Source organism: Colletes latitarsis, chromosome 8, assembly GCF_051014445.1.
Source record: "Colletes latitarsis isolate SP2378_abdomen chromosome 8, iyColLati1, whole genome shotgun sequence".
Classification (NCBI taxonomy): domain Eukaryota; kingdom Metazoa; phylum Arthropoda; class Insecta; order Hymenoptera; family Colletidae; genus Colletes; species Colletes latitarsis.
The window spans coordinates 22,428,670-22,455,358 of record NC_135141.1 but is presented as its reverse complement, the minus strand read 5'-3'; the positions used below and the strand labels follow the sequence as shown (position 1 = coordinate 22,455,358).

The following is a 26,689-nucleotide window of genomic DNA, read 5'->3' as shown; positions in this document are numbered from 1 at the left end:
TTCTAGCTTCTTTCTTCCATCAAACATTTTTCTTAACAATTCCGCGGTTATTTGCATTAAAATACAATAAATAATAGTGTAAGTAACACTGCTTCTACCAAGAAATACAATTTTAGCTTGAAATTATTTTCCAAGTTGTATCATTTTTTTCTCCATTAACTTATATAATCTTCTTATAATGTTAAATTAATTTAACGATATCTTTTACCCATCAAATATTTTTGTTAACAATTCCACGTATATTTGCATCAAAATACAATAAATAATAGTGTAAGTAACACTGCTTCTACCAAGAAATACAATTTTAGCTTGAAATTATTTTCCAAGTAGTATCATTCTTCCTCCATTGATTCATACATTTTTCTTATAAATGTAAAATTAATTTAGCAGTGTCCTTTCCCTATCAAATATTTCTTTAACAATTCTACGGTTATTTGCATCAAAATACAATGGTACCAAAATGGCGGTAGAAATTTTGTTAAGGTACCCAACCACGAAGTTATAAATTCTTTTATAACGTCTTTCTGTTAGAGTTGTTTATATAAAAAATGTGTCAGCTAAATATATGTTAATTTCGAAAAATAATCGCAGTTTTATAGTGTGCCTTTTAAAATAACTTTGTGGGTCCAAATTCGCCAGTTTTACAGAACAATTTAGGAAACATTAAGTTTCATTTTGGACTCTCTCTATCTCTATAACATTTACACGAACACTGTTAAATATTTATATGAATTTCGTTTGTTTTTAGAATTTTTGGTGGAGCAGTTATGATACAGCGATGAGCCTGCAGGCCCAGGCTCAAGCTCAGCGCCCTGCCAGGTACTCGCCTCAGGAGACCGTCAAGGTAACAAGTTATTTTTTAATCGATTTATAAATTTACCATCAGTAAAAATTATATTAATAGACAATGCGTAATAAATTATTCCACAGACGTATATTCGGTGCATAAAATGTAAAAAATGGCTCCACGAAGGGTACTCTAAATTCCTATATTTATACAGAAAATTCTTTCTTAATTTTTTTCAATTATACAAATTAGAAATTTTAAGCAAAAACGTTTCTATTGTAACAGTTTAATATTTCGTATAATCTACAATGTAAAAAATAGTTCCACGGTGTTCTAAATTCCTACATTCTCGATTTTTTTTTTTTTTTATAAAATTTGAAATTTAGTTTTAAGCAAAAGTCTTACCATTGTAACAGTTTACTTAATATTTCGGTATACTTGTTCTCAGTTCTTGTTAAACACGTTTTATGAAGCTAGATGTACCTCCTTTAAACCCCTGGACACGTATATTTAATATTTTAATTTTTATTTCATAACTTTATCTCACTTTTCGGTATGTTCACTTCAGATACCATTTAAGTTTGCTTAAAGAAACTCTTTTCTATTTTTTAACGTTTGATATCTCCGTATTAAAATATATTTGAAATCAGATATTATGTTACAAAAATGGAAACCTTGGTATTTTAGCTGTAGTTTCTTTCGTCAGTCAATATTTTGGAGATCAGGATCGTCGTTGAAACACTGTCGCGAGTCTGTTGCTTCAAATTGGAAGCAATGCGTCTAATGAAAATTGCATTCGTTTTACTTGGCGGGCTTGCAATTAACGCGAGCACTCTCCTCGGGTGATATCGTCACTACGTTCTCTACGTTTCACTCCTCATCTCGTTCATCATTGGGGTTAATCCCATACGTGTTCGAGTGTACGCGACCTTGTATTACTTCCTGCGTACTCTGAATTCCAGTTCGGGAGAGAATTAGGGGAAAAGAGCAGACAAATTCCCCGTTTATAGCTGTAAACGCGAAAATGGAATTCCATTATATTGTACAGTGCGATTGCGGCCGCGATCGATGTAAAATTGAACGAATAAAAGTGTCGACGTACATACAGGGTGTTCAGCCACCTCTGTGAAAAATTGTAATGGGAGATTCTAGACGCCAAAATGGGACAAAAATCAAGAATATCAATTTGTTGATTGACGCTTCGTTAAAAAGTTATTAAAAAATTTCAAATCATTCTGAAAAAATTATTTTTAGTTGTGGGGGTAAATTGCAAGCACTTTCTGTGAATAGACATACCCGTGAAATCTTATCCACTTTTGAGAAAAAAATTCGAGTAGGTACTGAAATTTTTGGACGAAATTAAAAAATTTCAAATCATACTAAAAAAATTATATTTATTTACAGGGATCAATTACAAGCATTTTTGGTGAATAGACATACCCTCAAATTCCTACGCATTTTCGAAAAAAAAATTACTTACCGAAACTCTAGTGTGAGGCCAGAAATACTTCCCCGAAAATATTTAAAACATCATAACTCGTGAACGGATTGGACGATTTTAATGTTTAAAAAGGCAAACAACGCGTATTTTGATGGAGAATGTGTAGAAATTGCAAAAATATTCGAAAAGTTGTACCTTAATCCCGTAAAATGACAAAAACACTATAAAAATGGTCCAATTTTCAAACGGTCATAACTCCTATAATAGTGAATGGATTTCATTAAAATTTTAGGAGGAAGTGGAGTTCATGGATACCTACAAAAAAGTATTAAACAACTTTTCTGTAGGACGTCAAACAAAATTATTAAAAATCAAAAACTAATTTTGAAGAAAAATCGACAGGGGGTAGATGCCTAAATTTTTCGACGAAAAAAAAAAATTTCAAACCATTCTAAAAAAAATATTTTCAGTTGCAGGGGTCGATTACAATCAGTTTTGGTCAATAGACATATCCTGGAAATCCTACCCAGTTTCTAGAAAAAAATTCAGTACAGTCGGAACTTTAAACGTTATTAACTTTTTAACGAACTCTCCATCAACAAATTAGTATTCTTGATTTTATAACATAACATATAAACTTGTTATATGTTTGTTTGTTATGTATTGTTTATTATAAAATTGGTTTTTGAATACAAAATTGTTTAGGAGAAATAATGTGATATAGTAGATTATTGTATTTTGAATAACCTTCGTAGTCCCATTGAAACATTATAAAAATGTAATTTAAAACGTAACTAAACATCCTACGCCAGTATTAATATTACGAATTAGAATAATTGGCCTGAATTTTTATTTACGGTTTCCTCTATTTCGGGATATTTTATTTTATGTACCTTGGACGATAATTATTGAAACTTCCGTCGTTAGGATTACACTTAAAGTAGTTCATTTAATTTGGAAGCCTAAAGTTTCTCGTTAAATTTATTATGTACACGGAGAAAGTAGAATTCGCCGGAATTACGTTTCAGCTTTTCTGCAGCCGTAACGTATTTAACAGAGGGATATTGTTCCGTGATAATGTCAGGCCGTTAACTACAATTCATCCCCTCCTTTAATGTTAATCCGATCTTTACGCGGCTATCACCGAGCGACCATTTTAATCCTCCGCGAAAATAAGCGTGTTTATGTATTCTTGATAAGGAACATATACTTTTCAACGGGTTTTATCGCTTCATTTACATATCTATCCATGTACTTTTTCTGGTATTAACATATCTCTACAATTGCTACCGAGCCAGATTAATATTGGAACCACTACTTTTGACACCACATTCTCGTTTGAAAATTTCAAAATTAATCTCCAAACAATCCTTTAAAAATATTTTCCTTTTTCCTTATAAAAATCAATATTAAAAGAATTTACATTACTTTTTCGAGCATAGTATTAATCAAATATCATGATTGAAAATATTTGATTTCAAGTAAATTTTCTATCCTAACTTAATTTTAGATTATTTTCCCCAGCACGTAGGATTTAATATACATTAAATATCCATTTCAATGTTCACAACTTTCGTTTCTGGAGCTTTTTTTTTTGGCATTCAAAGCTTCCAAACTATTCAATAACGTCGTACACAATTGTTATAATCCTATTTTTTAAATTTACGATTCACGAATGGAATGAGACCTCCGGTTTTACGAGAGTTTGTGTTCTCCAGCCGCGAATGAAAAACAGAGATACATATTGTACGAGTGGGGGATAAAACGAGGGAATTCCCAGGAACGATGTCGAGGTATCGGATATAATTTTCCACATGAATGCGCTGTCGGCTCGTCGCTTTTTCCTAATGACTGTCTTAATTAATATCTCGCGAATAGGCGCGGTTGCGTACGACCTGTGCACGAACACGACCTTATCGGGCCCCTCTTCCTCGCCGTTTCAAGGATAATTTTCCGCGCGAGTGCACGGACTTCGTTCCCGCTCGTCGTCGACAAGCCGCTGGTCGTTTCGTTGCTCTTTCTCCGTGCCCCTGGTTCCGACATCAACGTCGACGAGGGCCATCATCGCGGCTGAAGTGGGCGTCGTGTGGATGACAAAATTTTAGGAACGACCAAACGCCTCCCGACGCGTTCCGTTATTACGATTTCCCGCAGCTACGATTACAGATTCCGCGCGAGCAACGCGAGAAAAGGAAAGTTTAATCGAAGTCGATAATTATTCAATATCTAACGCGAACCCTTCTTCAACTTTAGAAACACCGAAAGTAATCTTAAAAGAGTGAAAAGGATAATTTCGTTGGACTCAGTCACGTTTTCTATAGTATTGATTGGAAATTATTAATCATTATAATTGGGATCAGGTTTGATGGATTTCAGATCTCGTGTATAGAATTACAAAAATCGTGATCCTTATTTTCTTGCAATGCATATCGAATGTGACGATCGATGCGATTATACGAATTAATTTTTTAATATATTGCCCCTTTATTAGTTTCGTAGATTTTTTGATTGTAGTAAAATTGTTTACGAGACCCAAAACATCGATTTTAGGCTGGGCAAATTTTATTTGAAATAAAAATAAAGAGTAACTGTTTGAAGTAATTTAATTTTCATTGTTATTTGAAGATAAACATAATAGCGACATCAAATAATGGGTTATTTCGTTATCTGCTTAATTCTAATTGGCCAAAAGAAATGATCCCGGAAATAATAATTAACAAAATTATTTATTTCATGGAATATTTACCACAGTTGACACTTCATGTATACCGCGAATATCCTGTATACAAATTTAAATTCGTTTTCGATTAAATAACCAATTTATAATTCAGTTTTATCGCACATTCGGTCGTATAATCATAGGAATTGTTGAAACTTCTTTTGTTATATAGTGTCAAAGTAAATGTCAAAATAAACATAGAAGTTAGCATAAATTATAGTAGTTGTTACATTCATAGGATAGAGGATGAAAAGCCCTTTAAAATGAGCGTTTGTACGAGACGATAGCGTTATTAGTTCCAGAGATATAGCGTTTTTAGTTTCAAGTCGATACGGTGGCTAGTTCCGGAGATACGAGGGTTCGAAGCGTTAGTTTACGTTCATTGAGATCAATGGACTCGCGCGCGCAACAATAGTAAACAGTGCGTAGTAAATTCTTGGAAATACTACTACTTCCTGATCACGTGACTGTCTCGACTCACGCGCGACAAGGAGGTACGACGCGACGCGTCAGACGGAGACAGAGATAGTCAAATTAAGAAAAATACCCTTTTACATAAATTACGATATCTCGAATACGGAAAGTCCAATCGACAAAAACCAAAAACCATTTTAAAGGGGAAGCTTTGCCGCTTCCGACGATGCCTCATTTATAAATAAAACACTAGTACTTTCGAAACTACACGCGTCTAAAGTTTTAGTATTTTTAATACGCGTGAATAGGCTATTATACGCGAGCCGGGCAGTGAGACGGTCGAATTAAAAAAAATTACCTTTTACATAAATTACGATATCTCGAAAGCGGAAAGTCCGATCGACAAAAACCAAAAACCATTTTAAAGAGGAAGCTTTACCGCTTCTAACAACAGCTCAAAAATGGATAAAGCACTAGTAGTTTCGGAACTGTAGCCATCTAAAGTTTTATGATTTGTAATACGCGTTAATAGGCTTTCGTAAGACGGAGAGTGGAATATTAAAAATTAGCTATTCATTTAAATTGCGATATTTTCAAAATGGAAAATCAGATTGACATAAATCAAAAACCATTGTAAAGGGGAGGCTTTGCCGCTTCTAGCAGGTCTCATTTTAAACAATCCTAAACCACACAATTTAAAAGTCTTAGTTCTTATTTTCATAATCTAAAATTCACGAATCCTTTAACACCTCAACTTGAGAATCATTTCAGTTCCATAAGAAAATTCTTGCCACTCATGCATGGAAAATATGACAGTAAAAGTATCACAAAAAAAAATATTGAGAATCTCTGATAACTCCAATTAGAAATAAAGCACAGATGAAAAAGTAGGTAGATCGTACGAGAATTTTCGTCCACAAATCAACGTCCCACATCGTGAACACTGTTGTACGATGCCATTGTCGCGCGAAACTTTTTAAAACGCGACGATAGATTTTAATTGGGAGTGTTTCACGAGTACTCTCCCCCGTCCAAAGCTATCTTTGGCAAAGCTGCCGCTAAATGGCCGAGATTTTCCGGCAGTGGTTTCCTTCCCTGCTCGTTCGGACGTTGACTCGGATAGACGAAGACGAAGAGAGTTTGGGTGCCGGGTAGAGCCACGCCCCGGTCATGAGAACGAGATGATACCATTTTGCAACCCTCTTGGTAGCTGCCAAAATCCCTCGAGCCCACCTCTCTCCGGCCCTCCGTTGCGTAGATAATTAAAGATACAACGCCTACCTTTCGCGGCGGGGTGTTCTCCTTCGTTGCAAGATCCACCGACACGGTTGGGGCGAGAGAGCGCCAAATTGGATTACGCGTGCAGAATCTTACCGCGTGCCCCCGTACAACGCGGTCTTCGCCGCGATAGTTCCAGCCAAGTTTCCGTAACGTTCGCGAAATCCCTCTCGAGTTCTCGTCGGCTCCAGGGAAACTTCTTTCGGTGGATTTGCAGGGAAGCACGCGAGAAACGAGCGGTCAGGGTCCATCCCGATACGCCAAAGTCCTATCATTTCTCTTCTTCAGTCTCGATTTTATCGATAGCGTTATCAAATCAGTTCAACCTTTAAACTCGCATCGTTGCTTTAAAACAGCGCTAAAGCAAAATGCGTTCGAGGTTCGTGGCTACTTTTACTTTTTTTTAACTATTTTAACACTTTCACTGCCACGTCATCCATATTATGATACCAGAAAAATTAATTCTAAAATTGGGACATCCTTAACACTCGTAAAATTGTACACAACGATACCGTCATTGAAAATGCTGTGAAATATTGAACTATCGAGTACTTCTATTTTTCACGCTGCAATTTATTTATTTATTCATCAGCGTACAAGAGAAAATATATTTTTACAGTCGAGGTACAGAACTGTGCTCATGATTTAATTATAAATTAATTTGAACGAATGTCGAGGGCATCTTTAAATATAAAAAAACTGGCACGTTCATTGACCGTGTTACGAATTTAACAACGGAAGCTCGAATTCTTAAAAATCCAAGTGTCTACTCGCGACCATTATAGTTGAGAAACAACTTATTTTCACGCGTTTTACTATCCTTCTAACGGAGTTCACTCTTCCGTTATGGAATCGAAGCAAATCTCCGAGAGCAGCCTGTAATGTTATCCAATCGATTATCTATCGCTCGGCGAACTTCGTGATTTAATTATAAATTAATTTGAACAAATGTCGAGGGCATTTTTAACATGTTGACTGCTAGTCCAAAAATAGTAGAATTGCTTACGAGGACAAAACTTTGATTTTAGACAATCGTAAACTACATAACTTGAAACTTGTCGCAGTACTTACTTTCGTAACTTCAGTAAAATTTGTGAATCCTATTCAAAATTTTCTTTAACATTTCAGTTTGAGATTCAATTGCTTTAATTCCAATGTATAGAGTCTTGTAACCCATATATGGATGACGTGGCAGTCAAAGTGTTAAATATAAAAAAACTGGCACGTTCATCCACCGTGTTACGAATTTAATCACTGAAGCTTGAATTCTTAAAAGTCCAAGTGTCTACTCGCGATCATTATAGTTGAGAAACAACTTATTTTCATGCGTTTTACTATCCTTCTAATGGAGTTCACTCTTCCGTTATGGAATCGAAGCAAATCTCTGAGAGCAGCCTGTAATGTTATCCAATCGATTATCCATCGCTCGGCGAACTTCGTAATTTAATTATAAATTAATTTGAACAAATGTCGAGGGCATCTTTAACATGTTGACTGCTAGTCCAAAGATTGTAGAATTGCTTACGAGGCCAAAACTTTGATTTTAGACAATCGTAAACTACATAACTTGAAACTTGTCGCAGTACTTACTTTCGTAACTTCAGTAAAATTTGCGAATCCTATTCAAATTTATTTTCTTTAACATTTCAGTTTGAGATTCAATTGCTTTAATTCCAATGTATAGAGTCTTGTAACCCATATATGGATGACGTGGCAGTCAAAGTGTTAAATATAAAAAAACTGGCACGTTCATCCACCGTGTTATGAATTTAACAACGGAAGCTCGAATTCTTAAAAATCCAAGTGTCTACTCGCGACCATTATAGTTGAAAAACAACTTATTTTCACGCGTTTTACTATCCTTCTAATGGAGTTCACTCTTCCGTTATGGAATCGAAGCAAATCTCTGAGAGCAGCCTGTAATGTTATCCAATCGATTATCTATCGCGCGGTGAACTTCACTCGTTTCCACGTTGCATATCACGGAAGAACGGTTCGCGAAGAGTTAGAGCAACGCTCGGTACGATCTCGCGGGTGTCAACCTGAAAGTTATTGCACGGGGAAAAGGAGCATAGGGTGGAAAGCGGAGGGTGTGTACCTCGCGTAAATGCCCTTCGTGCGTATTTGCGCGGTCAGGCATCGATTAGCCATTCGAGGATCGATCTAACCATTGTATCAGAATTGCCTCGGTATCTCCGGGTAAATGCCTCTCTCAGACTCTCTCTACCCTCTCGATGCGCGTTTCTCGAAACATATTGAGCATATACCAGAAGCAGAAGGGAATGTTATCGGTGTATTATCGATATCTCGAACGCGTTACGAGATATCGTCGCGAGATTTCGTACGTACGACACGCACGCCATCTTGTTTCGAGTAGAAATTACTGTTTTATTTGTCGGTGGAGCCTGTTTAGAGAATCTTGAAATTTATTGCGAGATAGTGTCAATACCTTAGCAAATATCGTTTATTAATAATTTAATTAGATATAAGATTATTCTCACTTGTATTTGTACACTATAATGGTGATTAACGAAAAGGAACTTGTTTCTTATTTTTAACAAATATTCTTTATTATACTGTGTTACTTCTTCCATTTACGAAGTAGTTTCATTTAACAGTACACGAAATTTTATTTGAAAATAGTTTTTTATTTAACAATATGCGTTGTCTTCAACGTTTCAACGTTCCACGACCCTTAACTAGTTTTACTTTTAATATATTCAAACATAAATATCTTAATGTACGAAAAAATTATACCAGATTCAATTTAATTTTATTTATAATTAATAAAGTAAAGTATAATTCATGTTTTAATTTAATCAATCACAAACCTTTAAAAACCTCGATGTATTTATACCAGTTCCAAAAACTCAACTCATCAGAAATCAATTTTTTTTCATGAATCATCTTTACAGTGTGCAAATACAAGTAGGAGTAACTGTTATATATTCGATAAATATTTCAGTGTCGATCTTGATCGCGAGAACAATGTTAATTAATAATAATAACATCGACGTTCAGTTAGAGAAAAAAACACATTTCAATCACATTCTAAGTCTAAAATTAACACGATAATTGTAGTATAAATACAACACAAAATTGAAAATCAATATTAAAGAAAATTTGTCTGATAAAATAAAACAAATACCATTTTTGTTCAGTAGGAGTAACCGTACCTGCTTTTTTCTCAAAGTACTGAAATTTATCTTGTTCAAACGGTACTAGTGAAATTATTTGTCGAAGTAAATTCGTATTATTTTTAACGAAGCATCCCTTACAACTATGCTCTCAGATACAAAGTGTGTCCGTTAATCATGGTGCTACAAATTCTAATACCTTTCCGATACTCGTTAAGAAATTGGCGAAGAAGCAAAAAAGCTGAGCACATCGGCGTCTGTGCTACTTTTTGACCTCGAAAGGTGCAGCGCTTGGCAACCAATGGAATTTGTCTGATCCATCTCTCTACGATCGTCTTTTACTTCTTTAATCGCAACTAAAATTATCTGACACGATGTCGGCCATTTAAATCGCTTCCACTATTTTCTTTTCCTATGCAATTTCAATGAAACTGAATCAGAGATGTTTCAAGAGTCTTCAATATTTTTTTAAAAGACTCACATTATTATTAATTGATAATACTACCCTCTCATAGAAAAGTGTTGGTTCAATTTGAAGTTGAAAACTCAACCAAATGCAAATCTGTATCGTCCATAACTTCCAGGATTTCACCCCTCGAATATGAATATCATCGAATAAAAAAAAAATATACTAAAAATTATTCCTTCGTTTAAATTACGATATCTTCAAAATGGAAAGTCTTATTATTTTTAATACGCTAAATGTTGTAAAACACAATTTCAAAAATCCCAATATAATTATTAATTTCACAATTGTTTCAAATAAGATTACAAATAATGTTATTGCAAAATCTTGTATCATCCATAATTTCCAGGATAGTTTTCACCCCTCGAATATGAATATCATCGAATAAAAAGAAATATACTCGTGTAATATTTCTCGATCGAACGGTGTTTCTCGCAAGAATTTTTCTGTATCTCTTTTTCTTTTGCATACGATGCAACCCCAAATATTTCGATCTGTTTTTTACGTCACCCTCGAAGTCGAGGAACGCCGAGATAAGGTGCTCCCCAGTTTTTCACGTTCTCGAATTTTCCGCGTCCGTGGCCACGCGGCACGATAAGCCTTTAATCGAAGATTAATATTACTGGGGTTGTTTGGCAGAGCCCCTCCCCCACCCCCCTGTCACGCATCGCGATTAAGGGTGGACCTTACGTGCCGTGGGCAACTCCTTCTCTCAGTCTTTCCTTCTTCTTCGCGTTTCTTTCCGTAGATGTTGCCCTCGCTTCGTTACTCTCTTAGTATATCATAAATTTTCAACTTTCTCTTCATTTATCCACCAGCGTTCCTTTTCGTAGACATTACACCCTCTTTTCCATATCTCGAACGTGACTTCGCGATCCCTTACAGGGCGAATAAGTAATTTCAAGCATTTTTTTTAAACACTGTAACCAATTTATTTATTCACCTTTGTATAACAGTATTCAGACACTTTTTACGTATCCTTCATTTCGTTATATTTGGATCTTGAGGATTAAAATAAATTGGTTGACACTTGGTTAATGAAAATGCTTGGAATTAAATTTTCTGTGCATAGTAATTCAAATTTTTATTCAATGTTCCAACTATTCCTTTCTTGTCATTTCCTCGAGCTCTTCTGAATTGAAAATTATTTTAACCAGGATTTCTAATAGCGTTGGGCACAGTTTTACTTCTTAAATTTCTATCTGGATAAACATCCATATAGGTGAATCACTTAATAATAATTATTTGAATAAACGAAAAATGTATACTATAGTATCTAGTAACAATTAGAAATTTTTTCGCGGTTAGTGTATTCGTCGTTTGCTTGTTCGAACGTAAGATAAATAAGAAAGTTCCGGTATCGCATTAGGGGAATAAAGACGCTCATAAATCAAAAGTCACTATTAATTGCTGTATCAACACTAGGGAGAAAAGTTTACATATGCACCCCAGGAATCCTATTAATTATTCCCCCCTTTAAGTGCCGCATAAATCATTCCAATTAGTGGTAAAAACGTAATTATGAGTCGTATTCGCGTGAAATCCGTAACCAACGAAGACGTAATATACGTAACAGATATTCATAATAAATGCACATAATACTTACGACGTTTTTACGCCCGTAGGGTGAATAGTCTAATGTACACCATAACGATATTACTGCCATTAAACTGTTAACCCTTCGACGATTCCATCGAAGGCTTTTCGTGTTTCTAATGATCCCTACGCTCGTTATCCTATTTCCTTCTCGAACGTCAAAGGCACAAAGAGGAAATTGAACTAATCGATTTAGTCGTCAATTTATGGCCAAGTGCCACGAATATCTCCTACAGCCCTCTTCGATAACGTAATTTATTACCCCACGTATTCTTCCATTTTTTAAAGTAAATTACCTTCTTTGCTCTCTTGATTTTTATAAATTCCAATAGTAATAAAATTAATTTTCGTTTGATTTAAAACCCTTTTATGTTCGTGACAAAGGTCGATTCATTATTCTTTGACTGTTGGATCGTAATTCTGAGCAATTTCGTATTGAATTATCGAGCATATTCTAATCCTTTACTGCATATTCAATTTTCAATTATTCATAGTAATAACAAATGTCACTGTTTCTATCAAATTTATTTTCTCTGTGATAGTTTTACTATTAAATTGGAATTTTAGCAGCTCCACAGAATCTGAAGTCTTTTATAACTTGCAATAATAATAAAATGAATTTTCATTTTATTTAAGACCCTTTTATGTTCGTGACAAAGATCGATGCATTACAATTCGATCTATTGCACGATCAATTTCATATGAAATTAGTTTATTTTTAATATTACTAGTTTCAATTATTTCAATTGAAGGATTTTCATTATATAAATTTATTTTGTATCAAAAATATGTTAAAATTATTTTTCTTTTATTTCTTTTATATATAATATTTTTATTAAGAACATTGAATTAAATCGAACTCCTTTTGATTTAATTGACGGTGAATCTGAATTAGAATGCTGAATATTTTAGAAGTCAATTTACTCTAATTTTTATAGCCTGTTGGATCACAATTCTGAGCAATTTCAATCGTACTAAATTATCAAGCAAACTATCAACTCTAATTCCTTTCTGCATATTCAATTTTCAATTCCTCATGATGAATCGCTAAATCTTAGCCATTACTTCCATAAAATTTATTTTGTTCGCGATAATTTTATTATTGAATTGAAATTTTACAAGTTCCACAAAATCTGAATTCTTCTCGGCAAAGAAAATATTTTTTCTTGCCTTAGAAAAATATTATAATTTTATCCCCTTCGAAGATGCTAATTTTACCAATTTGTTAATACACTTTTAACGCGTGTAACTGATCGTTTCGATCGCCCTCCCGAAGTTTGGACCGCCTCGAGTCGATCCGTTTGGCGCACGAGCGGTTAGCTTTGCACTTATCGCCGCAATTTCGTCAGTTTCGGTCGATTTGGAACTTGGACGTAAATATCGGTGCGTGGAACATCCAAAGTTTTCTTCGCCCCTGTTTCCGTCCCTCTGCCGTCCACGTTCTCGCTCTCGTTGTCGTAAGAATTGAGAATCGATACCGGTGGAGTTTCTGCAACTTGACGCAAGGACTTTGAGGGGGGTGGCGGAACCATCCGTGCCTCTAGAATTCAGGGGGTTTTCAGGATATTTATGTGACAGCGACTGTAACGTTTCAACCCCTGGGCTTGGCTCAGGCTGTTTCAAATTCTAAGCCCCGGGTGCCGTTTGTTTGGCCCCGACCCGGGAAATATTACGGGCCAAAGAAGAAAGAAGATTCCGCGCGGGCTCTAAACTCTCCCCCAGCCCCCATCATTTCCTCAAGAATGTATGGTCGAATCTTAAATTCTTTCGTCTTTTAGGGCGGCGTTGGTAATTCACTGCTGTTAGTACTGGGTTACGTGAATTATGGCCGTGGAAAATATGCACACATCGCACGGGAATCCTAATCGTTCGTGGAATGGCCATCTTCTTGCGCGATTTCTTCCTGTTACTAAATCGCTGTCGAATGTAGGAGAGAAGTCGATTATTCCAATGGGGAGACAAATTCGTTCTGATAGAAGTTGAGAATATATGATTACATAAAAGAAAATAAAATAATTTTAAAAGATACACGTTCAATAAATAAATGTATAACTCTTGGATTTAGAAGAGAAATCGATTATTCTAATGAGGAGACAAATTCGTTCTGATAGAAGTTAGAAATACATAATAGAACAACAAAAAATAAAATAATTCTAAAAGATACATATTTAAAAAGTGCATGAATAATTCTTGAATTTTGTTGAAGTATTTCTTGTAAAATGAATATTTAAAAAGTATCCATTATTATTGTCTAAGTGTGTCTAGTGTTACGTTAGTAATTTGATTATTTTTTTCATTTTCACAATCGTGGATTTTTCAATATTATACAAAAAAATGTCTTTAGAGCTTCTTTTCTAATTTCAATGCCATTTTATTTTCTTTTGGAAATCATAGTGTAAATGAAGCGTGTAGTTTTATAGTAATCGTACAATTTCAAGTCATAATACGATCCATGCGTATACACCATATGAAAATTTGTTTGTTTCTGTAAGTTTCGTACTTTTCGATTCCACGATTCAGACGTATGACGACGGTACATAATTTCTAATTAAAAATAATAGGCACGGTAATGGGGAAAGCATGTATTGCGACAGAGTAGGGAATGTCTGTAGGAAAATGCGAAGGTGTTACGAGAAAATAGCTTGAAAAGGTCTGTGATGAAAGGTCCAATTTTTACTTTGCGTTTTTATTAATATCATCCACAATTACATACTTTGTTTTTTCTTCAAAATTTAACGCTTGTATAATCCAGTAAGTTATTCAGATTAGAAATTCTTTATATGGTTTTAATCCAGAGTATTAAAGTTAATTTTTGTTTCAAAAAATATTTTACATTAATATATATTAAAAGAATCGTCTAACGATATTTTTAAATATATTTTTCAAAGAATAAGTCTATTGGTAACCAAGGAAATAGAAAAAGATTACGAATAAAATCGTGCAAAATTTATTTGTAGTTGAACTTTCAAACTTTTATCAATCTATCAATTTTATTATTTAGAGGACATTGTAGATCAGCACACACTCTTAATATTTGCTATAAAGTATAGAAGTTGAATATATAAAAATTAGCTCGAACAGAAATGCAAAATGAATGCAGTAATATACGAAGCGTAAGTAGAATAGGTAAACGCATGGTCAGACATATCGCTTTCATCACTTGTTACGGAATCAATTTTTCATTGCCCGTACCGATGAATGAGGATGTGAGTTAATAAATAATTGATGGAATTATTTCCAAAATGTCTATTAGAATGTATCCAGTGAATCATTATACTTAATTTATATCAATGCTTGCGTTTATCAAATTGAAGATGAAAAATTAAAGTCTTTTCAATTTAGCGTTTTGAAAACTGGAATCACTTCGAGAATTCTTTTTTTTTTATAGGTAAACTGTAAGTTGAAGCACGTTCGAATTTTACACATGGTTTCCCTGATTTTTTAACAAGGATTTAGAATTTTTATTTTACATTATTAGAAAATGGAGAATTTGGATCTTGAAATGGAAATTATTAATACAAATTCTATATTTTATTTAAGAATCTTAAATTCATTGCACTTTTCTGTTAAATTAATATTAGTTTTTCATAATTCTAGGTAATTCATTAAATGAATAATCTAAAAAATTGAACTTGCTTTATAATACATACGATATTCTCAGGATAATGATGCTATTTTTTAAAAACAGAAATAAAATCGACAAAACAGCATTACTTCAAAGTATCGAAATTTAAATTTTGTATTATTTCTAAAGGCAAAATAAATACCTTTTACTACAAATTTTTAAAATTCAATTTGTTTTAGTAATTTTGTTTGAGTCTAATACTTTTTCGTAGGTACCCATGAGCTCTACTTCAGAAAAAAATTTCATTGAAATATATTCACTATTGTAGGAGTTATGGCAGTTAGAAAATGGGACCAGTTTTATGGGGGTTTTCACACTTTTCGGGGTCAAGGAACAACTTTTTTAATATTATTAGAATTTCTACATATTCTCCACTAAAATACGCGTTGTTTGCATTTTTAAACATTAAAATCCTCCAATCCGTTCAGAAGTTATGATACTTTAAAGAGTGTGATCTGGCCTCACATTAGATTCTAGTTTAGGAATTTATTTTTCGAATATGCGTAGGATTTCGAGGGTATGTCTATTGACCAAAAATGATTGTAATTGATCCCTGCAACCGAAAATAATTTTTTCAGAACGATTTGAAACACATGAAATTTCAGGGAAATCATTCATTCATGATCAGACATACTTTCGGTAACGAATTTTTTTCTCAAAACTGGGTAGGATTTCGGGGGTGTGTCTATTCATAAAAAATGATTACAATTTATTCGTGCAACTGAAAACAATTTTTTCAGAATGATTTGAAATTTTTTACTTTAATTCTTAATTATTTTTTAACGAAGCCTTAGTCAAGAAATTGATATTCTTGACTTTTGTCTTATTTTGGCCTCTAGAACCTCCCCACGAACGTACTTTGAAATCACTATTTATAATTCTAACGTCAGACTATTGCTTCAATAAATCGTTCGAATTTTGTATAAAAAGGAGTCCACTTAATATAGTTAAAAATCAGTACACGAATGTTTTTTGTAATCATCGTAATAAACATCGTTCGAAACGATTGAAAAGCTCGGCCGTCGCGCCGTGTCTCTAATTACGGATCCACGTACGGTTTATCGAATCGCCTTTAACGAAGCGACTGGCAAAAAGTAGTCTGCGTGCGTTCTCTCGAAAGTCTGGCGAAGGGACGGAGGGCAGAATTAGCGGAGGCATGCGTGATGTTATGTGACGTAAGGTCTGACGGAAACAGGGAATGGAAAGATAGTGGCCGCCTACAAAACCCGCAATGATTCTGTACCGCGTTTCCGTATTGTAACCAGTCACCGATAGACTTCTCGTTTTTCCCTTTGCTCGCGTGTCCCAACGGTCACGACAGAGAACGCGGAATGAAAAATTGAATATCGCAGAGCAGCGTATAAACACGCCACGCGTGATCGGGAATCAAGATTAATTAATTCTCTTTTCTACCGACGACTACTTCGAGTACGCGCGTGCGTGCATGCGAAATCTTGTTCAAACAATTAGTCTTTTTGCATCGAGCCACGTGGGATCCCTTGCAACACGCGTGCACCAGCGAACCGAGCACGCGAGCGTAGATTGATCATCCGTAGCTTTCGTCGACTTAATTTTATTCCGCACACGACATTTAGGCAACAGATGACTACGCAAGAGTATCATCGACGTTGTAAATCTTTTCTTATCGGCGAGTGTTCCGGTTTCTGGGCGCAATCTTTCTCCATATATCGTTACCCGATAGATTTTGAGACGGATATTTGATTAATTATGTCATCGTGCATCTAGATAGGGTTGTGCTTCGCTCTTATTAAATTTGTAATTATTTTAACGCGTTAACTGCGTCAGTTTTGTTCAAATTATAGCGTGAAAGATAGAAATATTTTGTAGTTCAATGGTGAATTTGTTATTTTACAATATTTTATTTTATTTAGAATTTTACAAGTATTAGGGTTTTTCAAGCTCGAATAAGACGAAAATCAAGAATAGTAAAAGAGAAATTATTTTTCTAGGCTGTTTCAAATTTATCGGGAAATTAAAAAATTTTAAATCACTCTAAAAAAATTATTGCCAGTTGCAGGGGTAGATTACAATCATTTTTGGTGAATACACATACCTTCGAAATCCTACGCACTTTCGAGAAAAAAATTCCTAACCGAAAATATAAAATGTCTGACCATATATGACATTTTTCCCTGAAATTTCATGCGTATGTACAAAAGATCATAACTCCTGAACGGATTGGAGGATTTTAATGTTTCAAGCGGCAAACAATGCGTATTTTGGCGAAGAATATGTAGAAATTCTAAGAATATTCGAAAAGTTGTTTCTTAACACCGTAAAGTAAGAAAAACCCCATGAAAGAAGTCCAGTTTTCAAACTGCCATAACTCTTACAATAGTGAATATATTTCAATGAAATTTTTTTCGGAAGTAGTGTACATCGCTATCTACATAAAAGTATTAAACAACATTTCCGCAGAGCGTCAAATAAATTTATTAAAAATGAAAAACAGATTTGTAAGGAAAGTGGACAGGGGGTAGGTACCTTAATTTTTTGACGAAAAAAAAGTTTTCAAATCATTCTGAAAAAATTATTGCCATTTGCAGGGGTGGATTACAATCATTTTTGGTGAATACACATACTCCCGAAATCCTACGCACTTTTGAGAAAAAAATTCTTTACCGCAAATATAATGTGTGGCCGGAAATGTTGGTATAATTTGAAATTTTTTCTCGAAAGTGCGTAGGATTTCAAGGGTATGTCTATTCACAAACAATGATTGTAATTGACCACCGGAAACGGAAATAATTTTTTCAGAACGATTTGAAATTTTCTTTTTTCGTCGAATTTAGGGACCTACTCTTTGTCGATTTTTCTTAAAACTTCGTTTTTGATTATTAATAAATTTGTTTGACGTTCTACGGAAATTTTGTCTAATACTTTTTCGTAGGTACTTATGAGCTCTACTTCAGAACAAAGTTTCATTGAAATATATCCACTATTGTAGGAATTATGGCTGTTTGAAAATTGAACCATTTTTATGGGGTTTTTCTCATTTTGCGGGGTCAAGGACCAACTTTTCGAATATTTTTGCTATTTGTACATATTCTCCACCAAAATACGCGTAGTTTGTTTTTTTAAACATTAAAATCGTCCAATCCGTTCAGAAGTTATGATGTTTTAAAGATTCGCATGAAAATTCGGGCAGACATTTCTGGCCAGAAATGATATTTTCGGTAAGGAATTTTTTTCTCGAAACTGAGTAGGATTTCGGAGATATGTCTAATGACCAAAAATGATTGCAATTGACCCCTGCAACCAAAAATAATTTTTTCAGAACGATTTGAAACACATTAAATTTCAGGGAAATCATTCATTCATGAGCAGACATTATATTTTCGTTAACGAATTCTTTTCTCGAAACTGGGTAGGATTTCTGGAGTATGTGTATTCACCAAAAATGATTGTAATTGTCCCCCGCAACCAAAAATATTTTTTTCAGCGTGATTAGAAATTTCTTAATTTAATTTTTCAATAACTTAACAAAGCCTTTGTCAAGAAATTAATATTCTTAATTTTCGTCTTATTTTGGCCTCATTAAAGTTTTTCTCAGGGTCGGTCCAAACACCCTGTATAAGACTCCATGACAAGTAGTCTCGCAATTATGAAACTTGACAAAAACATCTTTACTCTAGCACAACTCCTTAAAAAATCATTATAATTTTAATCAAACTATCACTCGAGACTGAAAGTAGCATCTAAAGGATTATTTTTCACCAAAAAAACATTGGATTACCCCCCTTTCCCCCATTGAACACGTCCCAATCTCCTTCTCACCTGTTAAACATCGCGGGGGGGCGCAAGTCAGCGGAAGACATTAAACGTCGCGGCATGGAAGTCGACGAAACTCGTCAACACCGGTCTTAATGCGATTTCCCGTGCCCGGGGTAACGGGGGGTGAAAGCGAAACGCGGAACGATCTGTTGGAAAAAGGCGGAGAGTCGCGGCGAAAAAAGGGAAAAGCGGACACGCCGGAGCGATCCCCTTGAAAGTTTAAAGTCAACTTTCGCTTTTCCCAGCGTCGAATACGCCTGGTAGCGCCCTCCTCCTCGATGTACCGTTCTCCGTTCCCTCTATCTCCAGGAGTCAAGGTAATACTCGGTCGCAATAAACGCGGCTCACGGACAAAACTTACCCCGGCTCGGGATGCGCATGATCTAACGGCCACGTGGGAAAATCCTCCCCCTCCGTTCCCTCGTCGTGCCGTTTCGTCGAAACGAAAACGTTATAACACGATTGGAGGATGGAGGGGGAGGGTAGGTGGTGTACTGTTTCCCGGCGTATCACAGGAACAGGGCCGTTTCCTCTTTTTCCTCTCGTCGTTGGAACAGTCGAGGTGTTTGTTTGCATTGTGTCGGAACTTTAAGGGGTTACAGTTGGATATCTCGAAGGAAGCCTCGACTTTTCTTGGATCATATACTAATTATTTTGGAATAATCGTCCTCTTGGAGGGAAGCAGTTCGATATTGAATTAAAAGGGGAATTATTAGGAAACTATTGTGTTATTTTACAGCATGATTGAAATAACGTTATTTACAATTTTATGAGTATTAGCCTTGAACAGGACTGCATGCTCGAAATATTTTTAAGCAATTTTACCGTTAATTTGGAAAGTTATAATCGATAATTATCGTTAAAAGAGTTTCGAGACGAGAAAACCAGAGCTTATTTTTTCAGTTATGAATGTTGCTATCGTCTGAATTACGATCCTGTATTTATGTTAACGATAAGTTACTTTTCCAGGTCGAATTCAGGTCGCGATTTTGATAAAAATTGCAGTCTGTTTTTCTTGGCGATTTTAGTTCCAGCCGTAGCAACATTCATAACGATTAAAATAAGCTTTGGTTTTTCTCGTTTCAGATGACTGAGACGGCCGCTAGCAGCACGACCGTCAAGAAACTTTTCCTTTAAACAGATTTAACTTATCAGTTTCAACTTTGTATATTTTCAAATAAAATTGCCTAAAAAAATTTACACTAATATTCTGAATATATCTAAATACGTATACAAATGTTTCGTAATATTAAAATTTATAGCTCTTCTTTATTAAATTATCGAAACTCACGTTCCAAAATGGAACCTATGTTATAATATTCCTATAATTTATAAGTTAACCTAGACCTCACAATTGTTATATTAGAATATCAGTGAAAAGCATGACTCGAACCCTAACTGTAAAAAGAAAACTTATATGACTTAATAAAATCTTCAAAATGTTTTTAGATACAAATAACGATTATAAAGAAATATATTTTTACGATACATCTCATGATGACGAAAGTAAAATTTGTTATTTGAAAATTATACATATTAACGATATTTTATATCGCTATGAAAAGTAAATATATTAAATTAGGTATTCAAAAAGTACGTGAAATATCAAAACATGTTTTTTGGTATAATTTAAATGACGTACTGGGTACTTCAAATCCCATCACTCGTTCAATTAAAAAAAAGAGGAACAAAACAATAATAATTGTAATTATTTGGAGATAGAACATTTTAAAGCTCTATAGTTATAACAATGAATAACGTAAATAGTAAATAAAAAACATAGAACATCATCGTGACAACAAAAATAAAATTTGTTATTTGAAAATTATATATATTAATGATATTTCATATCACAATGAAAATTAAATATATTAAATTAAGTATTCAAAAAATACGTGAAACATGTGTTTTGATATAATTTAAATACGTACTGGGTACTTCAAACTCCATCATTCGTTCAATTAAAAAAAAAAGAAGCAAAACAATAATAATTGTAATGATTTTGAGATAGACTATTTTGAAGCTGCATAGTTGTAATAATAATGAAGAAATGGTAAAAGAAAACATAGAAAATCATGGTTATTGTATGTTTACTAGACTTTTAGTATAAACATTTTTCATTCAGTAGATACTTTGAATAAATGACTTTTATCTGTTGTTTGAGTGCAAAAAACAAGATATAGAAAATCATGGCCTATACTCAACTCGTATTGTATAAATTTTTCATTCTGAAAATACTTAAAAAGAAACATTTTTATGATTTTTGAGTGCAAAAAAAAGATATAGAAAATCATGGCCTAGAACTATAAAAAAAAAAGAAACAAAACAGTATTAATTGTAATGATTTGTGGATAGACAATAATAATAACAATGAATAGTAAATATAGAAAATCATCGTGACGACGAAAGTGAAATTTATTATTTTTGTTACGCACGAGTGTCCCATATAAATTGAAAGTTATGCGTCGGGATCGTTACCGTTCCCTGCATCCTGCTGTGTTCGCGTTACGCGCGTGGCACGATCACCGTTTCTTTATCGATAAAGAAAGTACACCCTGGAAATAGAATTGCTTTCGCCAGATGGTGTCCTGTGATGTCCTCCTTTTTTTCGGAAAGCCGCAGGTAGTTTGAACTGACGGAGGGTGCGCGCGTGCAGGTCAAAAGTTTCTCGGGGTTTCGAATTAATGGCAAATCCATAGTGAGAGCACAAGCGCGCGTAAGCTCCGCTCGAAACTACCCTCGCCGGCGCAACCCTCTGTCTGCTCCCTGTTCCACGTTTCGAAAGCTCCATCTCTCGAAACGCACGGGTAAATTACATCGGGGGATTCCGCGCTGTTCTTATTCGAATACAGTTTATCCATGGAGCTTCGTCGAAAGAGCTTCTACTGTAACGGCTGTCGGTAAATTCACTCTGGCGAACACATATAAGCGAAATACTTATCCAAATTGTAATCTAGATAAAATTATTTATAAGAAACAGAAGACAAATTTTATTTTGTAAATAAACGTATCTTAATCGTCAAGAATTATTTATTGTAATAACAGTACTAGAGGTCATTGAATTAATATATTATTTATAATGTAGATTTTTATATATTATTGCCAATAATTTAACATCTTTTTGATGTAGTAACTTTAATGTATTACTATTATCGTTTTTTTAATGAGAGGAAAAGAAGGAGCTTTTCAGTTTAATGTGACTATGGTAATATTCAGATGGATATTTGTTTATAAATGATTACTGGTCTATAATTTATATCGTATTTCCTACTTCGTTTCCTATAGCACGAAGGAAGAAAACGCAATTGTGAAACATAAGTAGAATGTGACTTTACGCGTAAGTAGAATAGGGACAGCGTCGAACGATTTAACCCTAAGACGGCTGACTATAGTGTCTGAGTACAACTCGCACGAGAGGTCTTTTATTTTGTAAATGTTAATCGCCCCAATTACAATTTGTAATCGTGTCCAAGCAATTACAATTAATATTATATTAATAATCGCTTCATACAGTTATAAATTATTCAACAAGTTACACATTCATTATAAATTTATAAATTTTGTCAATTTATGTTTACAAATTATTTAAAATAACTTGTAAAGCTTGCAAATTTGCGTTTAGGAATTATTTGAAAAATATTACTCCAATGAATATAAAATTAAAGGTTGTGTTTGTCGAAAAACATTGCAAACATCAGAAAATTGACATATAACTACAAATTTTTCTATATATTTATCATAAATAATTACCACAATTTGTAATTGTGCCTGAGCAATTACAATTAATATCTTATACATTTTAAGAATCATTTTCTACGCTTATAAATAACTCGACAAGTTATACATTCATTACAAATTTATAACTTTACGTTTACTAATTATTTAAAAAACAGTTATTCCAACGAACAGAAAATAAAAGGTCTTCCGTCCCAAAAATTATTATTACAGAAATGTTCACCAACCCGTCCGTGAAGTTGTCATCCCCAGGTCCGCGACAACTCGATAGACATTAATAGACAGCGTTATTGTCAGTCGTAATCTTAACAAACATCTTCTCCCTAGTTCGTGTTCTCGGTTGGTCGGTACTCCAGCACCCCTAATTAGTCTATTTCACGTCCGTGACGTATTCGAATCACGCAGATAGGGGTGTGGCCAGAATGGACGATCGAGTCCTGTCAAAACTAGTTCCTCGCGCGGATTCAATTTGCTAAGCCGATCGCGGCAATATTGCAGGCGGAATTGCATAACGCTCTACGCGTTTACGCGCGCAAAGCGCGGGCTAAATGACGCGTGCACGCGCGCAAAGCTTAAGCTGATTCGAAAGGGGACGAGATGCAGAGTATCATCGGGGATGCTTATTCCTGTGTGCAACACGGGGGTGCAAGCTTAATCTTCGGACGAGTTCGGCGGGTAACCTATGACGGGATGTGCCCGGGATTATAAGTTGTAAGCCCCGACCCGAGAAATCCCATTCGTTAATACGCGGGGCTTGCGGTTGGCCGGCGCATTTGAATTTTTTCTGTGGCTTGGCGGGCCTCCCCAAGGCGCTGTTCAAAGTATCAAAAACTCGAAAGAGTATGTGGAACGACTCGTTTACTTTCGTGGACTACCATAATATCGCGAGTTTCCATTTTATTTTGAACGGGAGAAATTTGTAAATGCATGGAACGATTGAAAATTAACAAATTTTTGGGGGTTTTTTACGCAGAGAAATTTGTACTTTATTCTGTTTTTAATTCTTCAAATAATGCTATGCTAGTGAAAAATAATATAAAATTAATATTTTACTTTGAAGCATCTACCATAATATCACTGGTTTCCATTTTATTTTAGATGAGAGAAGTTAGTAAATGTATGATATGATTGAAAATTAGCAAATTTTTGGGGTTTTTTTACGCAGAGAAATTTGTACTTTATTCTGTTTTTAATTCTTCAAATAATGCTATGCTAGTGAAAAATAATATAAAATTAATATTTTACTTTGAAGCATCTACCATAATATCACTGGTTTCCATTTTATTTTAGATGAGAGAAGTTAGTAAATGCATGGAGTGATTGAAAATTAGCTAATTTTTGGGGGGTGTTTTTAATGCAGAGAAATTTGTACTTTATATTTAGTCTGTTTTTAATTTTTCAAATAAACCTAAGCAAGTGAAAAATAGTATAAAATTTCTATTTTATTTTAAAACATCTACCATAATATCACTGGTTTCCATTTTATTTTGAACGAGAGAAATTAGTAAATGCATGGAATGATTGAAAATTAGCAAATTTTTTTGGATTTAATGCAGGGAAACTTTATATTTATTCTGTTTTTAATTTTTCAAATAATCCTAAGCAAGTGAAAAATGGTATAAACTTTTATATTTTACTTTCGAACATCTACTATAACATCACTTTCATTTTATTTTAAATGAGAGAAATTAGTAAATGCATGGAACGATTGGAAATTAGCAAATTTTGGGTGGTTCTTTTACGCAGAGAAATTTGTACTTTATTCTATTTTTAATTCTTCAAATAATGCTAAGCAAATGAAAAACAGTATAAATTTTTATATTTTACTTTAAAACATCTGTCAAAGAGTAAATGTTCCTTAAGAATTTTTATTAAAAAAACACAAAATAATTGTTCAAATTGAACTTTTACAGCAGAATCTAAGTGCCAATGTGAAAGTTAACTTGAAAGAGAAAGAGAAATGATTCAGAATTTGAAAGTTTACATGTAAATTTAAGACCCAGCGAGAACTCTTGCTATGAAAAATATATTTTATCGTTCAACCAAAGGAAATATATAATTGTAAACAAATACAGAATGAGTATGTAATTTGATTGGCGTTTTCACTAGCAGCCATTTTGGTGAATTTAAGTACATTTTCGCTAATAGACAATCGTTGTAACGAATCCACACCATGGAACAAGGTTTGAATTTTCGTAGAAGCAATGACTTAAGACCTATTCAGTATGAATTGTTGGATTCCCGAGGGCACAGGCTTGAAAAGGAGTCGATTCCAGAGGGGTGGTTTTTCCCTCGAGCACGACTACCGTGACTCATGTTCCTCAATTAAAAATTATTGCCTCAACACCGTAGAACTGGACATATTAAAAAGTGAGACTCATAAGCCATACAGTATTATTTTAAAAATTTCTGAGTTTTTCTCGAACGTATTTACCACTTATTTTGTGTGATCCTCTTCAATAATACAAGTGTTAAGATACAAAATAAATTAATACTCAAAAATTTCTTGAGACACAAAAACTACGTCTACTTTTAAACTCTAATTTTACAAACAAATTGCTTACTTTCCAGTTAGAAAAACTGACCAACTCAATAACATTTAAAAGAAGCATATATTTTTTTATGCTGACGTTTCCTTCGCGAATTTTCCGTTTGGAACCAATTGATACTCAGTAAATAAACTAATACTCAGAAATTTTTCAAGATACGAAAAAATTAGGTCTACTTTTAATGGAAGAAGAGAATCTTCAGCTTTCACTATCTTAGAACGGCTCAACAACGCGTATTAAAAATACTAAAACTTTAAACGCGTGCAGTTTCGAAACTACTGGTGTTTTATTTATAAATGAGGCATCATCGGAAGCGGCAAAGCTTCCCCTTTAAAATGGCTTTTGGTTTTTGTCGATCGGACTTTCCGTTTTCGAGATATCGTAATTTATGTAAAAGGTAATTTTTTTTAATTCGACCGTCTCACTGTCCGGCTCGCGTATAATAGCCTATTCACGCGTATTAAAAATACTAAAACTTTAGACGCGTGCAGTTCCGAAAGTACTAGTGTTTTTGCCATAATTGAGCCATTGTTAGCAGCGGTAAACCTTCCTCTTTAAAATGGCTTTTGGTTTTTGTCGATCGGACTTTCCGTTTTCGAGATATCGTAATTTATGTAAAAGGGTATTTTTCTTAATTTGACTATCTCTGTCTCCGTCTGACGCGTCGCGTCGTACCTCCTTGTCGCGCGTGAGTCGAGACAGTCACGTGACCAGGAAGTAGTAGTATTTCCAAGAATTTACTACGCACTGTTTACTATTGTTGCGCGCGCGAGTCCATTGATCTCAATGAACGTAAACAAACGCTTCGAACCCTCGTATCTCCGGAACTAGCCACCGCATCGACTTGAAACTAAAAACGCTATATCTCCGGAACTAATAACGCTATCGACTCGTACGAACGCTCATTTTAAAGGGCTTTTCATCCTCTATCCTATGAATATAACTATTGTTATAATTTATACTAACTTCTATGTTTATTTTGATATTTAATTTGACGCTCGACTTGAAACAAAAATTGTCATAACTCCGGAACTAATTACGCTATCGACTTAAATGAGCAGTCATTTTAAAGGGCATTTCATCCTCTATCCAATGGATATAACTAGTGTTATAATTTATGGTATCTTCTATGATTATTTTGATATTT

General features: G+C 34.2%; 1 protein-coding gene across 1 annotated transcript in view; it reads left to right on the top strand.

Annotated features, from left to right (window-relative positions):
* Positions 1-763: 763 nt before the first annotated feature.
* The window catches only part of Sick (sickie), a 423,876-nt gene continuing 397,950 nt past the window's right edge, over positions 764-26,689 (top strand). Inside the window, exon 1 of the mRNA XM_076771991.1 lies at positions 764-844. Within this exon, the coding sequence (XP_076628106.1) occupies positions 779-844 (66 nt within the window). The 5' untranslated portion in view covers positions 764-778. The remainder of the gene's footprint in view (positions 845-26,689) is intronic.